This window comes from Bos javanicus, chromosome 13 (genome assembly GCF_032452875.1).
Source record: "Bos javanicus breed banteng chromosome 13, ARS-OSU_banteng_1.0, whole genome shotgun sequence".
In the NCBI taxonomy this organism is placed as follows: domain Eukaryota; kingdom Metazoa; phylum Chordata; class Mammalia; order Artiodactyla; family Bovidae; genus Bos; species Bos javanicus.
In genome coordinates this window covers 59475477-59491867 of record NC_083880.1, presented here as the reverse complement: position 1 = coordinate 59491867, position 16391 = coordinate 59475477, and the positions used below count along the sequence as shown (strand labels likewise).

Genomic DNA, 16391 nt, shown 5'->3' with positions numbered 1-16391 from the left:
TTCCTACCCTTTAGTCCACAGAGAAGAGCCCCAGTCTGAGGCTGGCATCATGGCAGAAGCCTGATTCCTGCCCTGGTTTCACTCACCTCCAGGGATGGTTTGCTCCACCCAGGGCCCTGGAGTCCTGCAGAAGCCTGGTGAGGTCAGGTCACAGGCCTGTGGCTGGTGGGAGAGCCAGGTGCCTTCTCCAAGGGCTGCCAGGTCAAGTCCAGGCAGTTGAAGCCTTGAGGGAAGAGTGCGTTTGATATTAGTGGGTCTTTTAAATTTTGGAGACCAAGAGCAAGATACCACGAGTTTTAACATGAGCAGTTCCTGACTTGGTGGTGTTAGCAGCTAAATCAGCTGTAAGAGTACAACTTTGGGGGCAGCATACCACAGCAGCAGGCAGGGCAGAGCCCACCATTATAGACAGGCAACTAAGCAGTCATGTGCAGGGGAGGAGGCTGAGGCCGCTGACGTGATCAGGCCAGGGCAGCAGGGCATGGTGGAAGGTGGAAGGAGGCACAGAAAGCCCCCAGAGGAGGACAGCGCGGCTGTGATGGAGCAGGGTGAGCAGACGGCACAACTCTGCCTCACGGTTGTGCACTCAGGAGGGTTACTGACACCAGAACCCGGCCGCAAGCCCCACTGGGCCTTATCTACCACCTGATTCTGTTCCTGCAGATTCTCTCCCATTGTCTCTCCAAGGAGGACACCTCCAGGGAAGGCTCTGCCCAAATCTCCCACAACCCGGGGCTTCTGGGTTAGAGGGACTCTCCCCCTGCAGAGGGGCTCTTCCCTTCCCCAGGCCTGCCAGCCTCACTGTTCTCCGGGGGCACAGAACTATCTCTACGGCACCAGCCTTGGGCTTGGTGGGTCAAAGGAATGTCTTTTCAGTTGAGAAAACTTACCCGAACATGAGCTTACTTTGACCTGGAGCTATGCTTTTTGGACCCAGAACCACAGTAAATAACCCAGCTAAGGCAGTGGCTGAGGAGAGTTGGGAGGTGCTGGGAAAGCTTTGGCAGCTTTTGAGAACAGAACTTGCAACAGTCTTGTATTGAGAATGTTCTCTATCAAAGAGATTCTGGGCACAGTTGGTCTCTTACTGTTCTGGGCAGAGTGGGCTAGTAGGACCCACCGGACGTGCCCTACAGCTGTCCTCATGGCCCAGCTTTGTCCACTGATCCAGCAGGGGTGTGTAGCCCTCATGGTGAGGGATGGAGACTCAGGCAGTCTAGAGGAATCCTGTGAGGCTTCCTTCTGCGTTCTCCCCCGATGCAGGCGCGCACCTCCCAGTAGGGAGAATGCAGCCATGTGACTGTCAGCCCTCCTTATTGGGCTGGGGGCTTAGGGTTGGTCCAGGACACTCCCCCCCCGCCACCCCGTCCCCAATACCAGAATCCGAAGAGGCTGAAGTCCCTTATATAGCATGGTGTAGTATTTGCGTGTGACCGACATCCATCTTCCCATATACTCCAAGTCATCTTCAGGTTACTTAATAAAATACCTAATAGAATGTACCTAAGAATAATAATAATACCTAATGATCTTCCTGGGTAAGATATGCCCTGGAGAAGGAAATGGCAACCCACTCCAGTATCCTTGCCTGGAAAATCCCATGGATAGAGGAGCCTGGTGGGCTGCAGTCCATGGGGTCGCAAAGAGTAGGGCACGACTGAGCAACTAACACTCCTACTAATAGAATGTAAATGCTTTGTAAATACGGTGTAAATGTTATGTTAATAGTTGCGGGTCTGTGTAAATAGTTACTGCCCTGCACAGATGCGTGGTAACTATTTAAATAGTATTCAAGTGTTGCTTTCTGGAACTTTATGAAAAAATTTTTTTTCCCAGTGTTTTTAGTCAGAAGTTGGTTGAATCCATGGATAAGGAACTCAGGGTAGGCAGTGCTTCTGCCTAGGGAAGCTGGTTAGAGCATGGTGCAGAGGGCTGTGTCTTAGAGTTCCACCTGTGCTGATACCAGAAGCTCTGCTCCAAGAAAATGCGCAACTGCAACAGTAGCTGAGAATGGTCAAGTGCTTGGTGCCCAACTCGGCATTCTAGTCCCTTCAGTGTTACCCTTGCTGGGAGTTCAGTTTATTCCCTTTAACAGAGGCAGTAACTGAGGCCAGGGTCTAGGCAGAGGGACTCTGGAGAGCCCACAGGAAGAGGTCCTCCATGCCCCTGGCCCACACCCTGTCCTCAGCAGCGCGGGCTCCCCAGGGAGCGGCTGAAAATGCAGGTCCCTGTGGGGATGACAGTGGCCACTGCAGCCCAGGACAGAGCTGAGATGCAGCTGTGTCTCTGGAATGATCCCTCCCCCGTCCTGCTAGAATTCAGCCCATTTGCCCCAATCACCAACTATCTAAACTCTAGAACCGTGGTTCTCAAAGCCTGGTTCCCCCACAGGCAGCACCTGCAGGACCTGAGAACACATTAGAAATGTGAATTCCCAGGTCCCACCCCAGAACTCCTGAAAGGAAACTGAAGGTGGGTCCCAGAGATCCCCCAGGAGGTGCTGCTCTGAGGTCAAGGTCACAGACCTCTGTCTGGAATGTGAGATCCCCTGGTCTCTTCCCTTCTAGCCTTGGCTCAGCTGTGTGTGAGCCTCATGGGCTCGTATTAAGTCTGTCATCATGAGATGAGGCAGCAGTAGGTGCTCAGTAAGTACTGCCGGTGAGTCCTTAACAGGCATCTCCTAAATGCCCACCCCGTGCTCGGGTCTGTGCACCCAGAGGTTGGGTCCAGTGGCTGGGGTGGGGACTGTAAGCAGAAGCCCAGCACAGTTTGGAAATGGGAAGAACCCTCAAGAAATGTATGTTCCCAGACACCAGCCAAGGCCAGTCTTGTAGGGAGGCCTGTTGGACTAACCATGCCTGGAAACTTCCCCAAGCAGGGCGGGACCTCCACAGCTGATCAAGCCAAGGTGCAGGCGGGAAAACAACAGGAGGCCCAGTGGCTGGGCTGAGAGCCAGGACCTGGGGTCACTGCTGTCCGCGTGCTCACGGGACCTGTCTCCTCTCTCCTCTCCTCTCCAGTGTGGGGCTGCCTTCCAGGAGGATGACGTCATTGTGCTCAATGGCACCAAGGAAGACGTGGAAGTGCTGAAGAGCAGGATGGAGGAGAGGCGGCTGCGAGCCAAGCAGGGGAAGGTACTGCGTCCTGGGCTTTGCCCTCAGCCTCTGAGTCTGGGCAAAAGTAGGTCCTGCCCAGCTATGGCCCCTGCTCGGGAGCCTGTTGCAACCCCACAACCACACTGCTGGCAGCGCCCTCCGGGTTTGCAGTGATGGAGGTGGCTTTTATGACCTAGAAGAACCTGGGCTCTAGAAGATTCCTCGGAGCTCGGGCTCCATGGTCTGCTCTGCACTCAGCTTCCTCTTCAGTGTAGAGAGAGGAGTGGTTGGCCCACCCGCAGGGGAAGAGCACGGGCAGGAGAGCAGAGAATAGCCTTCCCACCACGGGAGCCATGGCTTGGCCTCTCTTCCCACCCACCTGTTTTGAGTGGCGCCTCAGTGAGCATCAACTGCAGGCAATGCTCTGGGTTGGGGTGTCAGGGTGCATGCTTTGTTTTGTGCCCCAGGCTCAAAACAATTAATCAGCTAAGAAATGTGTTCAATATGCCATCGATTCTGTATCCAGCAGTGAATTTTGTTATTTCTTGAGTACTTAAGGTGATAGCTGTGGTCTTTTTACATTCTTAAAAAAAAAAGTTGGGTTTAGTTTAAATGTGGGAGAAACTTCATGTCTTCAGAACTAAGGCAAAAGAATGCCTAAAATACTAGAAAATTGAGGACATAAAATTGTGGGGAAGAAAAAATAGCCTGCCTGTTTTTATGCAGTTGGAGTACGTCTACCAGTGATGTCATAATTAAAGATTTTTCAGGTTATTCTTTTTTAAAAATCATAATAGAGGAAAGTGCAGGACTATATCACTCTCAAATAATATGTAATTCATGCTCATGGGGCTTTAAAAGCCTGATGCTTGAGAATGTGGTGTTGGTATTACATGTCCAGAATTCTCAGAAGGAGCTAAACCATTTGGGTTTTCTTCTCTTATTGTCTCACTTAGGTAGAAAATAAATAATTTGTGTGAATTATTCTGTAGTACAGGAAATTGTGCCCAGCTTATGTGATCAAATGCCAATCGAAGTGTTCCTCGAAGTGGTCTTGTACGGGTTATTACAACATTCATGAGGATAAAGAGCCACTCTGTGTTTTAAAGGGGTGACTTTAGGTTTAGGAGCAATTAAATCTATAAATGCATTCATTTCAAGTTGGTTTTCTAAATAGCTGTGATCTCATTATCAAATGAGCAAAAAAAGAAAAAGTTTGAGATGTTTTTGACAGAGGACATTTACCAAAAAGGATCTGCTTGTCCTTGATTGCTGCTACCAATCAAGTCCAGTTTTTAAAAAGCACGGAAGGGGAGATTGTGTTTTGAAGGAAGCTTTAGTAGAGATGGTGGTGTGGTCGTAGCCCTCCTACCTCAGTTGTCTCCTGTGTCCCAGGCTTCCGCCAAGTTGTTGAAAGCCCAGCGGAGCTAACCTGCCCGTCTCCGCAGGGTCCTCCCTGGAGCTTCTGGGAATGCCTCTTAGAGACGGCTGCCGGGAAACCAAAATATTTCCCAAATATACCCACAGCTAGGAATAGGACATAGCATTTCCTTTCTAATGCCCCATTGCCCGTGCTTTTCAAACATCATAACCTTAGCTGTGAGTGGAGGGCTTAGAATTCTGTCAGTTTTCTGTATTATTTTTGAACCATGATGTGTTACCCTCAGAGTTGAATGCATGTCTTGCCTGTGTGAAATGAATAGGACATTGTGTTTTGTACAGATGTTACAAATCACGTGGCGTATATATATATTACAAGACCAAGAGGCCACTGCCTGAGCAGGGTCTCTGATGTTTTCTAGAGGTGGGATGTTTTCTAGGTATGGGAGCCTCCTGAAAGGGTTAGGCTGTGTATCTGTAGCGCCACCTTTTGCATACTGAAGGAAATGTCATGATGAGAGTAAATTCCCTCAGTGAAGAGTCCTGTTTATCCTATAATTGAATCAGCTGTGTGGTTTGTAATATTCTTTTTCTCTTAATGTTTATTTGTTTATGGCTGCACTGGGTCTTCATTGCTGCGTGGGCTTTCTCTAGTTGTGATGCGTGGGCTTCTCATTGTGGTGGCTTCTCTTGTTGCAGAGCATGGCCTCTAGGGTATGCGAGCTTCGATAGTTGAATAGCAACACGGGCTTAGTTGCTCCTCGGCTTGTGGGATCTTCTCAGTTCAGGGATCGAACTTGTGTCTCTCACATTGTTAGGTGGGTTCTTTACTACTGAGCCAGCAGGGAAGCCCAGCTGTGTGGTTTTTAGAAGTTTCATTTCTTAACTTTTTGCTGACCAGCTTAACTTTAACTATTATGAGCAACAGAATTCTAACAGAAGTAATCCACAGTTGAGAATTGGCTAAAGTGTTCTTTAGTACAGGCCTCAAGTCCTTACAGTTAAATACACAAATGTCAGAACATTTTGACCACTTTGAAGAGGTCTTCCTGAAAAGGTTAGGATTCAGTCCATAGTTATCCTGTCTGGATTTTATGTTATTATCCAGCTAACTGCTCTTATGTGTGTGGTGGTCACTATTAAAACGGACTGTTCTCACCGAAACTTGTCCTCCTTATTGAAATTGTCTGAGGATGTGGTTTTGGAATATAACTGTACAGCTGAGCAGATCCCTCTAGATGTGTACTGCGTGAGGCATAAGTGTGCAGCCAGAAACACCTAGGCAGGACCAAGGTGCAGGGCTGAGGGTCAGAGTCGCCTTCAGAGGGAGCCCTGCCCTAGGTGACTGTGTCGGCCTCAAGTTGGACTCCCAGGCCAGTGGCGGCCACACAGACGCTAAAAATCAGTGAATTGGAGCACGTGTCCTCTCTCCCTTTCTTTTCACAGAAAACAAAGAAACCTAAGGTGGCAGAGTCTGTCTCAAAATCAGAAGTCAGTGAAGGTAAGATGCTAAAAAGAAGTCCTTGTTTAGCAAAAATAAAACCCTAGGCCTGTTTTGCTAAATAAGTTCCTGCTTTGGTTTTGTTTTACTTTGTTTTTTCACAGAAACCCCAGGACCATCAAAAATGAAAACAGGGAAGCCCGAAGAAACCAGCCTTGACACTCGAGAGAAGAAGACCAACTCGGCTCCCAAAAGTGCAGGTAGGTCCAGTTGAGACGACTGTGGGCCACTCAGACAGCTGGAGACCCGCGTGGTCGTGTCACTGTTTGCTGGGGTGACTCTGGGGACTCTAGCTTATCCTGATCGTGTCTCTCTTGGGGTTCCCTGAGCTCTCTTCGGGGGTGACTAAGAAACGGTTGATTCACCTTGGAGCAGAAGACCTGTCAGGATTGAAGGGGGTGTTCACACATGCCGTTGTCCAGTTTTCCTGTGGAGCCTGCTCGTAGGGCCAGGCGAACGGGGTGCAGAGACCAAAGACCTGACTCGGTCGTTCCCCGTTTCAAGGCTGGGTTCTCTGTGCACTGGAGCCAGCCTCCCTCCTCTGGCCTCCCAACCAGGAGCCGTTTGGTGGCTAGTCCAGAATTTAGAGACTCTAGTACTTATTTCACAAAGAAGAGAAGGACAGATGGATGAGGTAAGGAGTGAGTCATCTAGTGTTCATGGGTTCCAGAAACCCCTCCACATACCAGCTCCCTGGCCTCAGGGTCTCATGTACGTCAATCCCTGAAGCTGGGGCCAGTGCAAGTAGTGATTAAGGTGATTTTAAATGACAGATTTACATACAGTAGCTTCGTTTGTTTTTTGGGTTTGGTGATTGAGATACTGTATTTCAGCATTCCTCCCCAGAAAGGAGGAGGGAAATTCCTGGGCTTGGTGGCCTTTCAAGAATGTGATGGTTGGAATGGTCTGCAGCCCCAGCCTCAGAGTTGAAAGCTTCTCGTTTTTCCAGCAGCACACGGGATCACTTCTGGAAAAGCCGCTAAGAGGTCCATCGCCGACAGCGAAGAGTCAGAAGCTTACAAGTCTCTCTTCACCACCCACAGCTCCGCCAAGCGCTCCAAGGAGGAGTCGGCCCACTGGGTCACCCACACATCCTACTGCTTCTGAGGCCAGCGGTGCGGCCTCAGCTGGGGCCTGTGCACTTGCTCGTCCCCTTAAAGCTGGAGCCAGGCACGGTGCCTTCGAGTAGGAAGGCACAGTGGGGACTCTGTGACCCCGCTGGCCTCGCCCGTCACCCTGTCCCACTCACCTCCACCCTCTCTGCACTTGGACCTTCCCGCGGCCCTAAGAGCACGTTGGCTGCATATTTATGCTCAAAATAATTAAAGACTCCAGGTTCCTCCTGGGTGTGTGGTCAGCTCATTTGACTCATTTTGACATTTTCATGGTTTTGTTGCCAATGGTTAATTAATTAAATAAGCCAAGTGAGACTGAACTTGAGAAAGGACGAGTTGAGTTTCAAGTACATTCTGCCTGCAGGGCTGTGGGAGGGAGCGTTTTGCACCAGAGCAGGGGACTTAGGGGGTTTCCTTGCTCCATCGCTGTGATGAGAAAGGCAATTTAGTTGCGCACCTGATGATTTGGTACAAAAATTAAGTCTAAAGTCTGCTTTTTCTCTCATCTCTGTGTTTTCCTTCTTCCACTAATATTTGAGTAAGAAACTTGGAACCATTGCATTGTTAGTGACAGTAATTCTGTGACGTCACATCAATGCCACATTCTCTCTCAGCAGATTATGAAAAGGAAAACGATATAAAATTGGTATGTCTCATGCATAAAGTGTGTTAAAGTCAATAATTAATGAAACTGTTCTAAAGGCAGGAGCCTCAAGATTGTGAGCCCTGCCTTCTGGAGACAGGGGCATATTACTGAGATGGTTCTTTACAGGGGATCCGGGGCATGGGGTTCCATTAAGAAGCAGGCAGAGGAAACACAACACTGTAAATCAACTATACTTCAGGAAAATACAATTTTTTTTAGAGCAGACAAAGGAGCTGGGAGAGGAAGTTGGAAGTGGGAGGGAGCAGCCTGGGGTTGGGAAGGGGAAGGGGCTGGAGAGCTGAAGCCAGGCTGCTCTGACACCCTGTCCTCTGCCTTAGCAGTCAGGAGTTGGACCCCAGGATACGTGAATATAGATGCGTTTTCATCAGATTATATCAAGATCAGTGAATTTTTGTTGCAGACTTTTTCCAGAAGAAACGTGAAAATTACCGTTTATGTATATTTATATGCAGATACATCTAGTTACGATCACCATGCCTATTTCTGATCAAGCCTGGGATCTCACACTCCTGTAAGCTCTCTACCCGGGAGCCCCCCGCCCCTGAAGCTAGGGGGAGTGTGATCCCCACGTCAGCCTGTGTGGTACGTCCGACTCTTCTCTGTCTCCCCTTCTGATTTCACATCCTCTCACAGAACTTCCCTGGGCTCGACACAGTCAGAGGCTGAGTGCAGACACACCGTGGACCCTGGGTTGTAGCAGCAGAAGTCTTCTTTCTGAGGAAAAAGTGTGAATCAGATGACCCAGCGGAACAGCTGCAAGCCCTGTGTTCCGCTGATTGGGATTTTTTTTTGTTTTGTGTCACTTTCAGAAGCTGGTGGTTTTTGAACGCAGTGGCCTGTGGGCCTGGTTGTGTTCCTGGCGGCGGCTTCTGTCCACGGCACCCCTGTCGCCTCACCGTCCCCACACCTGCCTGGATATCAGCCTCTCCCCCACTTCATCCAGCCAACTGATCATCCCTCACACTCTGCCCGGATGTCTTCTTCAGGAAAACCTGCCTGCCTGAACTAACCTCCAGCTACCCCCTCGCACTCTCAAAGCTCTCATTTCTTACCACAGTTTTTTTGTTTTTTGGCCATGCTGTTCAGCCTGCGGCATCTTCATTCCCCAATCAGGGATCAAACCTGTGTCCCCTGCGTTGGAGTCTTAACCACTGGACCACCAGGGAAGTTCCCTCATCACAGTTTGTTTTTTCACAGTAATAACAGTTCAGTCCCTGGATCTGGAAGATCCCCTGGAGAAAGGAATGGCTACCCACTCCAGGATTCTTGCCTGGAGAATCCCATAGACAGAGGAGCCTGATGGGCCACAGCTCATGGGATCACAAAGAGTCAGACATGACTGAGAAACTAACGTTTTCACTTTTTTCAGTAACAGTTAAATATTAAAAATTAGTTTTCATTTGCGTATGCCGAGCCTCCTTCCTCATGACCTTTGTCATGGGCGGAGTTCCTCACGCTGGCTACCGGCAGTGATAGAATTCCAGTTGAGCTATTCCAGATCCTGAAAAGTGCTGCACTCAATATGCAATATGCACTCAATATGCAATATGCCGGCTCCCGGCAGAGATGTCCAATCTCCATTGTTTTTCCAGAGAACTTACAGGAAAAAAAGATCACCTAAAAGGATGGAGCTTTTTTAAGGCTGTTGCTGCTTCTGCTGCTGCTAAGTCGCTTCAGTCGTGTCCAACTCTGAGCAACCCGATAGACGGCAGCCCACCAGGCTCCCTCGTCCCTGGGATTCTCCAGGCAAGAACACTGGAATGGGTTGCCATTTCCTTCTCCAATGCATGAAAGTGAAAAGTGAAAGTGAAGTCGCTCAGTCGTGTCTAACTTTTAGCGACCCCATGGACTGCAGCCCACCAGGCTCGTCCATCCATGGGATTTTCCAGGCAAGAGTACTGGAGTGGGGTGCCATTGCCTATTCACAAACTTCAAATTGGCATTTTTCTTCAGTTTTCATCTCCGCTATTAGTACTTATTAGTCTAAAACTCAAAACAGTTTGCTAATGAACAACTGCATACTTCATACTGTGACCATTTGATAACTGGTCATGTAAAACTAATGCTCAAATGTTGATTTGTCTTCAATTTATAAATAGTAAAAGCAAAAGAGGTCTTTCCTAATTCCCTTATCACAATTTTAATGAAGTAAATGATACTCTTAATTAAGCCAGGCGTTGTACACTCAGATGATGTCAGCGAGTGTGGATATGAGGTGATAGAAGTGGTGGGGACAGTAGAACATAGCCACCAGAGGGGCGGTTTCCTACTTGGCTCCAGCAGAGAGGGGCCCTGTGTTATCAGATCTTCCATACTTTTCAAGGAAATCAGAAATCTGACCTTTGTAAATGGAGCTCCCCCACCGCCATTTAAATACCCCAGCCAAAGCAAGAGATGCAGGAGACTTGGTTTGATCCCTGGGTTGGGAAGATCCCCTGGAAGAGGAAATGGCAACCCACTGCAGTATTCTTTCCTGGAGAATCCCATGGACAGAAGAGCCTGGCAAGCTACAGTCCATGGGGTCACAAAGAGTCAGACACGACTTAGCGACTGAATACAATAATTTTTCAGAACAGTGTAGGCCACGCAAAACACATCAGGAGCTCCTAGTTTGCAGCCTCTGGTTTAATATCTTTCTTTCCCATTCAGCTTTCTGCTCCACGGGGGCACATGCCTTGAGTCTGCTCTGCTCACCACAGTGTCTGGATTCAACAAATGCAAAAATAAAAATAGGAGACGGACCCGCCCTCCCAGTAGAGCACCAGGCTCAGAAAGCATACACTGGCAGGGAGATGGCATTCTGTCACTCCCCACCTCTTTTTCGACTGCTTGCTGGAAATGATGCCATTTCCCTTTAAATCCTACTCCCAGGCGACCCCCTCAAGCCTCTTTATCCTCTGCCCTGAAGTCATCACAATGGCCAGAGCAGGTTCTGGCTGGGGGGCCCTCTGTGACATCACCAACGACCCAGCCCTGCCTGGTCCCCTGTCTCCAGGTGCAAGGGCACACCAGCCCACTGTGAGCCACGTCCTGTGCCATCTCTGCTCACCATGCAGTCTCTGAAATGGTGCTTGTTCTTGCCTCTGTGTCTCTCCTGCGGCTATGCCTTTATGTTTTCTTCTCTGAGAGAGAAACCCAAAGAAACCCAGGGGAAGGTGCCCTGCGGAGGGCACTTTAGAATTCGGCAGAATCTACCAGAGCATACCCAAAGCTGGCTTGGGAGCAAGTGGCTCTGGCTCACTTTTATTGTTGTGCTGTACATGATACTGAAGTTTCGAGGAGATGGTGAAAAGAATAAGGTAAGGGTGGCTCCTTTTGTTAATCCACGTTGATTCCATCTCAGAAAACTCAGACTCAAGAGAAACAGATGCTCTCGTTATTACAGGCAAGACTGTTAGGTATAACGAGTTTGAATATGGAGTATCTACTCCCAGTCCTGAGTGTGCTGGTAACTCATTTCCCCACATATCCTTAGAGAAAACTAGGCCTGAACTCACAGAGGTTAGGACTCATATAGTTGAAGGCCACCTTTTGTTTATTAGGCAACTAAAACCTTGGCTCAAAGTTTATCCTGTTAAATCAGTTTTTTGTTTTTTTTTTTCAAATGAGGATAGATTCAAGAACTTGGCATGTTTCAGGTCAAAATTATTTACAGAGCCAGATTCACTGCCGCTGATTTTTCATTTCCCTGACATCTGAATTATTACCAGTTGCTGAACTGAATGGAAGTGGTATCATTATTCCAAGTAAAGGAAAAGATCTGTTGTAAAGGGTCAGAGGTGTAAAGAAGTAACAGCCTGTCCATGAAGTGGCTGAAGAGCTCTGAGAAGGGGATGGGAAGAGAAATATGGTGGCTTGTTCCCTCTTCAGCAGACCCAATGCTCCAGGATACTGTGTCCAAACTGATGGGAGCAGGGGATTGGCAAACCTTTCTGCAAAAGGCCACATAGTCGATATTTTCAGCTTTGTAGCCCATTCAGTCTCTGTTGCAAGGACTCAACTCTGCCCTTTGAGCATGAAAGCAGTCATAGACTATCGGCAAATGAATGAGCCTGGCTGTTCCAATAAAACTTTATTAACAAAAGCAGCTGGCAGGCCATATTTGGCCATCATTTGCCAGTCCTGTGACTAGATCAATGCTAGAGCCAACTTCTCGCAGGTGAGCCCAACTCTCTTAGAACTCCGTCAACACAAACCAGCAATGTCAACAGTATCATTCACCCTGAATATCTTTCTTGACAGGTGCAGACTCCTCCCACCCTTCGGGGCTGTACATTTCGCCCTCCAGGAAGGAAAAACGCTTCACCCAACAAAAACTATGCATTCAGTACCTTAACCCAGCTCGAGATGGACCTTGTGGAATTTGTGTCCAGGGTGCGGAATCTGAAAGTCAGCATGACAACCAGCAGTCACTTCAGGCTTCAGAACTTAGGGAACGCAGATCCACAGCATAAAGTTACAATATATGAGGTTTGGGGCGAAGAAGACTCTGTCGATTGAGTGGGTTTGTGTGTCCAAGTAGGAGAGGAGAAGTTGGGTACTGACAAACTGTATCCAAACTATAAAACTGTTGTGAAGAAAAGCAATTCTCGTATTTGTGACCTTTTTCCTTTCTCATTTTTTCTTTAAACTGGAAAAAAAAACGTGAGGCCAGAAGCCATTGCAGTTACTGTTTTTGTGTTTCTTACCTTCTCTAGAGCTGAGGGTGGTGAGAAGCGTGAGGACAGTGACAAGCTTGGCCACTGGGCCATGACCTTTGTAGAATAAGGCTTGGGAGATTTTGGGATAAGATGCTAATATTATTTCTGTAATAACTTATCTTTATAGTAGCTATTTTTGGAAAGGGCAGAACCATTTTTTCTCTAATTTACTACATTACAAAGGACAACTTTAATTATAGGTTTAAAATTATAAAATGATTGAGTTAGGAGGTATGTGTGCCCGGAGGATGGTGGATTCACTTCACTTTTTTTTTTTTTATGTTTATTTATTTAGCTGCTCCTGGTCATAGTTGCGACCTGTGGGATCCAGTTCCCTGACCTGGGCTCCCTGCATTGGGAGTGTGTAATCTTAGCCACTGGACCACTAGGGAAGCCCCTCACTTCATTTTCTTACCTTCAGAAACTTATTCATTCTATCTTGTGGGTCTAACATATTGACTTTTTCTACACAAAACTGACAGTTACATGTATCTAAATGGATTAAGAAAAATGGAAACTCAAACCACGTTTCTAATGTCATTTGGATATAGACAAGCTAATCAGGAGCTTCCAAAGCAGTCAGGGTTAGCATTCTTTGTGAGTGCTAAGTCGCTTCAGTCATTTCTGATCCTTTGCGACCCCATGGACCACTCTGTCCGGGATTTCCCAGACGAGAATACTGGAGTGGATTGCCATGCCTCCTCCAGAGGACCTTCCCAACAGAGATCAAACCTACGTCTCTTATGTCTCCTGAATGTTCTTTATAATACTTGTTTAAAGTATGGATATTTGGGGAACTTCTCTGGCAGCTAGCCCAGTGTTTAAGACTCCAGGCTTCCATAGCAGGGGATGAAGTTTTGATCCCTGGTTGGGGAACTAAGATCCCACATGCCTTGCAGTGTGCCAAAAAAAACAAATAATAAAAATAAAATATGGGTATTTCGGCATGTTCGTATGGCTAATGGAAACTACACTTTCTCTGGGCTGTTCTATTATCTCATGACGCCTCATAAAGGCCACCCTGATAGTTTTAGGACGAGCAGATGCAGGCCTAGGCAGAGATGTCCGCTCTGGAAGTTCCCTTATTTCCACTTCACACCTAATTTAAGTGTGCTTGAACCTCCATTGCCTTCCATCTGGCTAAAAAGAGTTAATCCTCATGGTTCGAGCAGCATCTTCAAGACGAGTCCCACACAGTGTCTGAGAGACCTCAGGTTAGACCTCCCACCTCTTCCCCTCTCATCATTGTCACCCTATCTTTGAAAAGTGATCCCTGAACCCTTTGCTTTTTGTCTCAATTTCAGCTTTCAGAATATTTTTAAAAAAGAAAAAAAAAAAAAACTGGAAGGAGTTGAGATGTCTCCTCAGTGCCTCCTGTACTCTTTCTGCGTGTTTTCAAGCAAAAGTTATTTTCCCAGCACATTCTGAAGAAATGCAGATAAGGAAAAAAGACTTTGGTTTTAACCTGTGATGTCAACATGGGGTATATTTTAGATTAGAATGGAGATAATCAAAAGGTTGCCAAATCACGACTCACAGGTCAAATCAGCTTCTGCCTGTTTTTGAACAGCCCTGGAACTAACAGTGGTTTTTTAATTTTTAATTTTAATATTTTTGGCCACGCCATGTGGCAGGCAAGGCCTTAGTTCCCTGATCAGGGATAGAACCCATTCCACCCACAGTGGAAGTGTGGAGTATTAACCACTTGGACCATCGGGGAAGTCCAATAATGGATTTTATATTTTTAAATGGTTGAAAAAATATCAACTGATGAATCATATTTCATGATATGAAAGTTACATGAAACTCGAATTTCAGTGACCGTAGATAAATTTTTATTGAAACAGAGCCACACTATCATTTACATGTTGCCTCTGGTGACTTTTGTGCTCTGTGGCAGAGTTGAATTACTGCACAGAAACCATTATGACCCACAGAGCTGAAAATATTTACTAACTAGCTCTTCACAGGAAAAGTTTGTTGATCCTAGTTTATACTAATCTTGCTCAGTCATGTCCAACTCTTTGCGACCCCATGAACTAGAGCCCGCCAGGGTCCTCTGTCCATGGAATTCTCCAGGCAAGAATACTGGAGTGGATTGCCATTCCCTTCACCAGGCGATCTTCCTGACCCAGGGATCAAACCTGGGTCTTCTGCTTTGCAGGCAGATTCTTTACCATCCAAGCCACCAGGAAAGTCCTAATTTATATGTTAACAAACAGAAGATATGTTCACTGGGATCTGATATATTCAATAACCTTCACAAACATCCCCTCTTGGTCTGATAAGCAAAAATGTAATTTCGTATCATTTTTGTGTTGTTTTGTCCCAGCTAATGATGGGAATCCTATGAAAGAGCAAAACATCAAAATTTCTTATAGGAAGTTGATCTGGGATATAATTAGAACAAAATCTGCTGTTCAAGTGGATTTAACAGTTTCCATAAAAGAGTGTCCCGAGTCTTTGCCTTGACTAACACAAAGCTTTGCAGACCCCGGTGTTGCCTAGAAAATAGTGTTTTCCTCGCTCCAGTCTATTTCATGCATTATTTTCATACAAAAATGTAATAGATACAGATCAAGGAGTGAGAGCCCCACAAAGCCGCTCACCTCTGCTGTTTGAGTGTCAGCTGAAACCCCAGGGTTTCTGCACTCTGCAGTGACTCAGCAGCTCAAAGCCACCAGATGGTTGTAGTCACCTACACCTCCTGTCTCCGTCAGAGGAGATTCACTTGGAGGGTTGGCAGAATTCGTAGCCAAGACCCTCTCCTGGCGGCCTGAAAAGACCACTGCCAGAGGTGGTGGGTCATGAGGCAGAGATGTGAGAGCATCCTCTAGGATCTGAGAACAGTCCCCAGTCGACAGCTAGAAAAGAAGCCCAGAGTCTCAGTCACACAGCTGCAAGGACATGATCTGGAAGAGCCCCCCGTGTCAGAGGGGACCCCTGTCGTGTGAGACCCTCACAGAGGAGCCCACCCACCGGAACAGACTCTCGGTCCACAGAAACTGTAGGAGAATAAATGTGTGTTGCTTGAAGCCACCAAGTTTGTGATAGTTTATGACACAGCAGTAGAAAATCAGTAACACACACACACGCACACACCCCATCTTTCTGTTCCCAATTGCTGAACACCATTGTTGTTCCCAATGCCTTGGAGGACAAGTCCACACTCCCTCTGACCTAGTCCCTGGCTTCTGAACTAGGGGAATGGGACCAAAGGAATAATGGCAGGGGATCAAGAATAGGACTGTCCTGCTCCTTGAAACTAGAAGTTACAAACTATTGGCCCAGGGACCAAGCCTCCCCCTGCCCTGACATGTTCATTTGACCATAATCACGTTATTGAGCATTTAATTTGAAATAATTGTAGAGTCACAGGAAGTTGCAAAGGTAACAGAGTATCTTCTTAGACCCTTCACCTGGATTCCCCAGTGGTTGCATCTTATGCAACTTGAGAACAATCACAGAACCAGAAGACAGATGTTGCAACAGTGTGTGGGGAGAGTCTGTGTTGTTCTGTCCCTGGTGTGGAAGCCTGGACCCACCCTACCCCAACCACACTATCCTGGCAGAGACTGTCAACAGCCTTCCCCACCTCCCCTGACCCCTGGCAACCACCAATCCGTTTCCATCTCTACGACAATGTTATGCGAATGAAATCACACAGTGTGTTACCCTTGAGGTTGGCCTCTTTCACTCCTTACAGCCCTTCAGATACATCCAGGTGGTGTCATATGCCAACAATTCATGCCTGTCTGCTGCTGAGTCTGTTGAACCATCTGCTTGTGGGGGCACATTTTAGTCTTTTTGTAGTTTTCGCTTATGATAACAGGACTGCTATGAAGAATTGTGTGCAGGTTTCTATGTGAACACACACTTTCATTTCTCTGGTTTAGATGTCCAGGATTATGGCCGCTGGTTCACATGAGAAGT

At 47.3% G+C, this 16391-nt stretch overlaps 2 protein-coding genes and 1 long non-coding RNA gene across 4 annotated transcripts in view; 2 read left to right on the top strand and 1 right to left on the bottom strand.

Moving 5' to 3' along the window:
- RTF2 (replication termination factor 2) overlaps nucleotides 1–7338 on the top strand; it is a 43297-nt gene extending 35959 nt beyond the window's left edge. The window contains exons 6-9 of one of the 2 annotated variants that reach the window (XM_061437083.1): nucleotides 3021–3134; nucleotides 5922–5976; nucleotides 6081–6176; nucleotides 6926–7338. In XM_061437083.1, the coding sequence (XP_061293067.1) occupies nucleotides 3021–3134; nucleotides 5922–5976; nucleotides 6081–6176; nucleotides 6926–7083 (423 nt within the window). In that variant the 3' untranslated portion in view covers nucleotides 7084–7338. The remainder of the gene's footprint in view (nucleotides 1–3020; nucleotides 3135–5921; nucleotides 5977–6080; nucleotides 6177–6925) is intronic. The other variant, XM_061437084.1, reaches the window with a different exon arrangement.
- Nucleotides 7339–10364: 3026 nt separating this feature from the next.
- LOC133259511 (uncharacterized) lies at nucleotides 10365–10658 on the bottom strand. The gene is made up of 2 exons (XR_009740437.1): nucleotides 10573–10658; nucleotides 10365–10460 (listed from the first exon to the last, which is right to left on the bottom strand). It is a non-coding gene; the product is annotated as an uncharacterized LOC133259511 (long non-coding RNA).
- On the top strand, nucleotides 10644–12344 carry FAM209A (family with sequence similarity 209 member A). The gene is made up of 2 exons (XM_061437085.1): nucleotides 10644–11057; nucleotides 12001–12344. Exons 1-2 carry the CDS (start codon nucleotides 10809–10811, stop codon nucleotides 12256–12258), a joined length of 507 nt encoding a protein of 168 aa, XP_061293069.1. The 5' UTR covers nucleotides 10644–10808; the 3' UTR covers nucleotides 12259–12344.
- Nucleotides 12345–16391: the final 4047 nt, after the last annotated feature.

Coding starts and splice junctions, on each gene's coding strand:
- FAM209A (XM_061437085.1), top strand. CDS start 10,809: ATGCAGTCTCTGAAATGGTGCTTGTTCTTGCCTCTGTGTCTCTCCTGC. Junction 11,058..12,000: donor GAGATGGTGAAAAGAATAAG/GTAAGGGTGGCT, acceptor CTTTCTTGACAG/GTGCAGACTCCTCCCACCCT.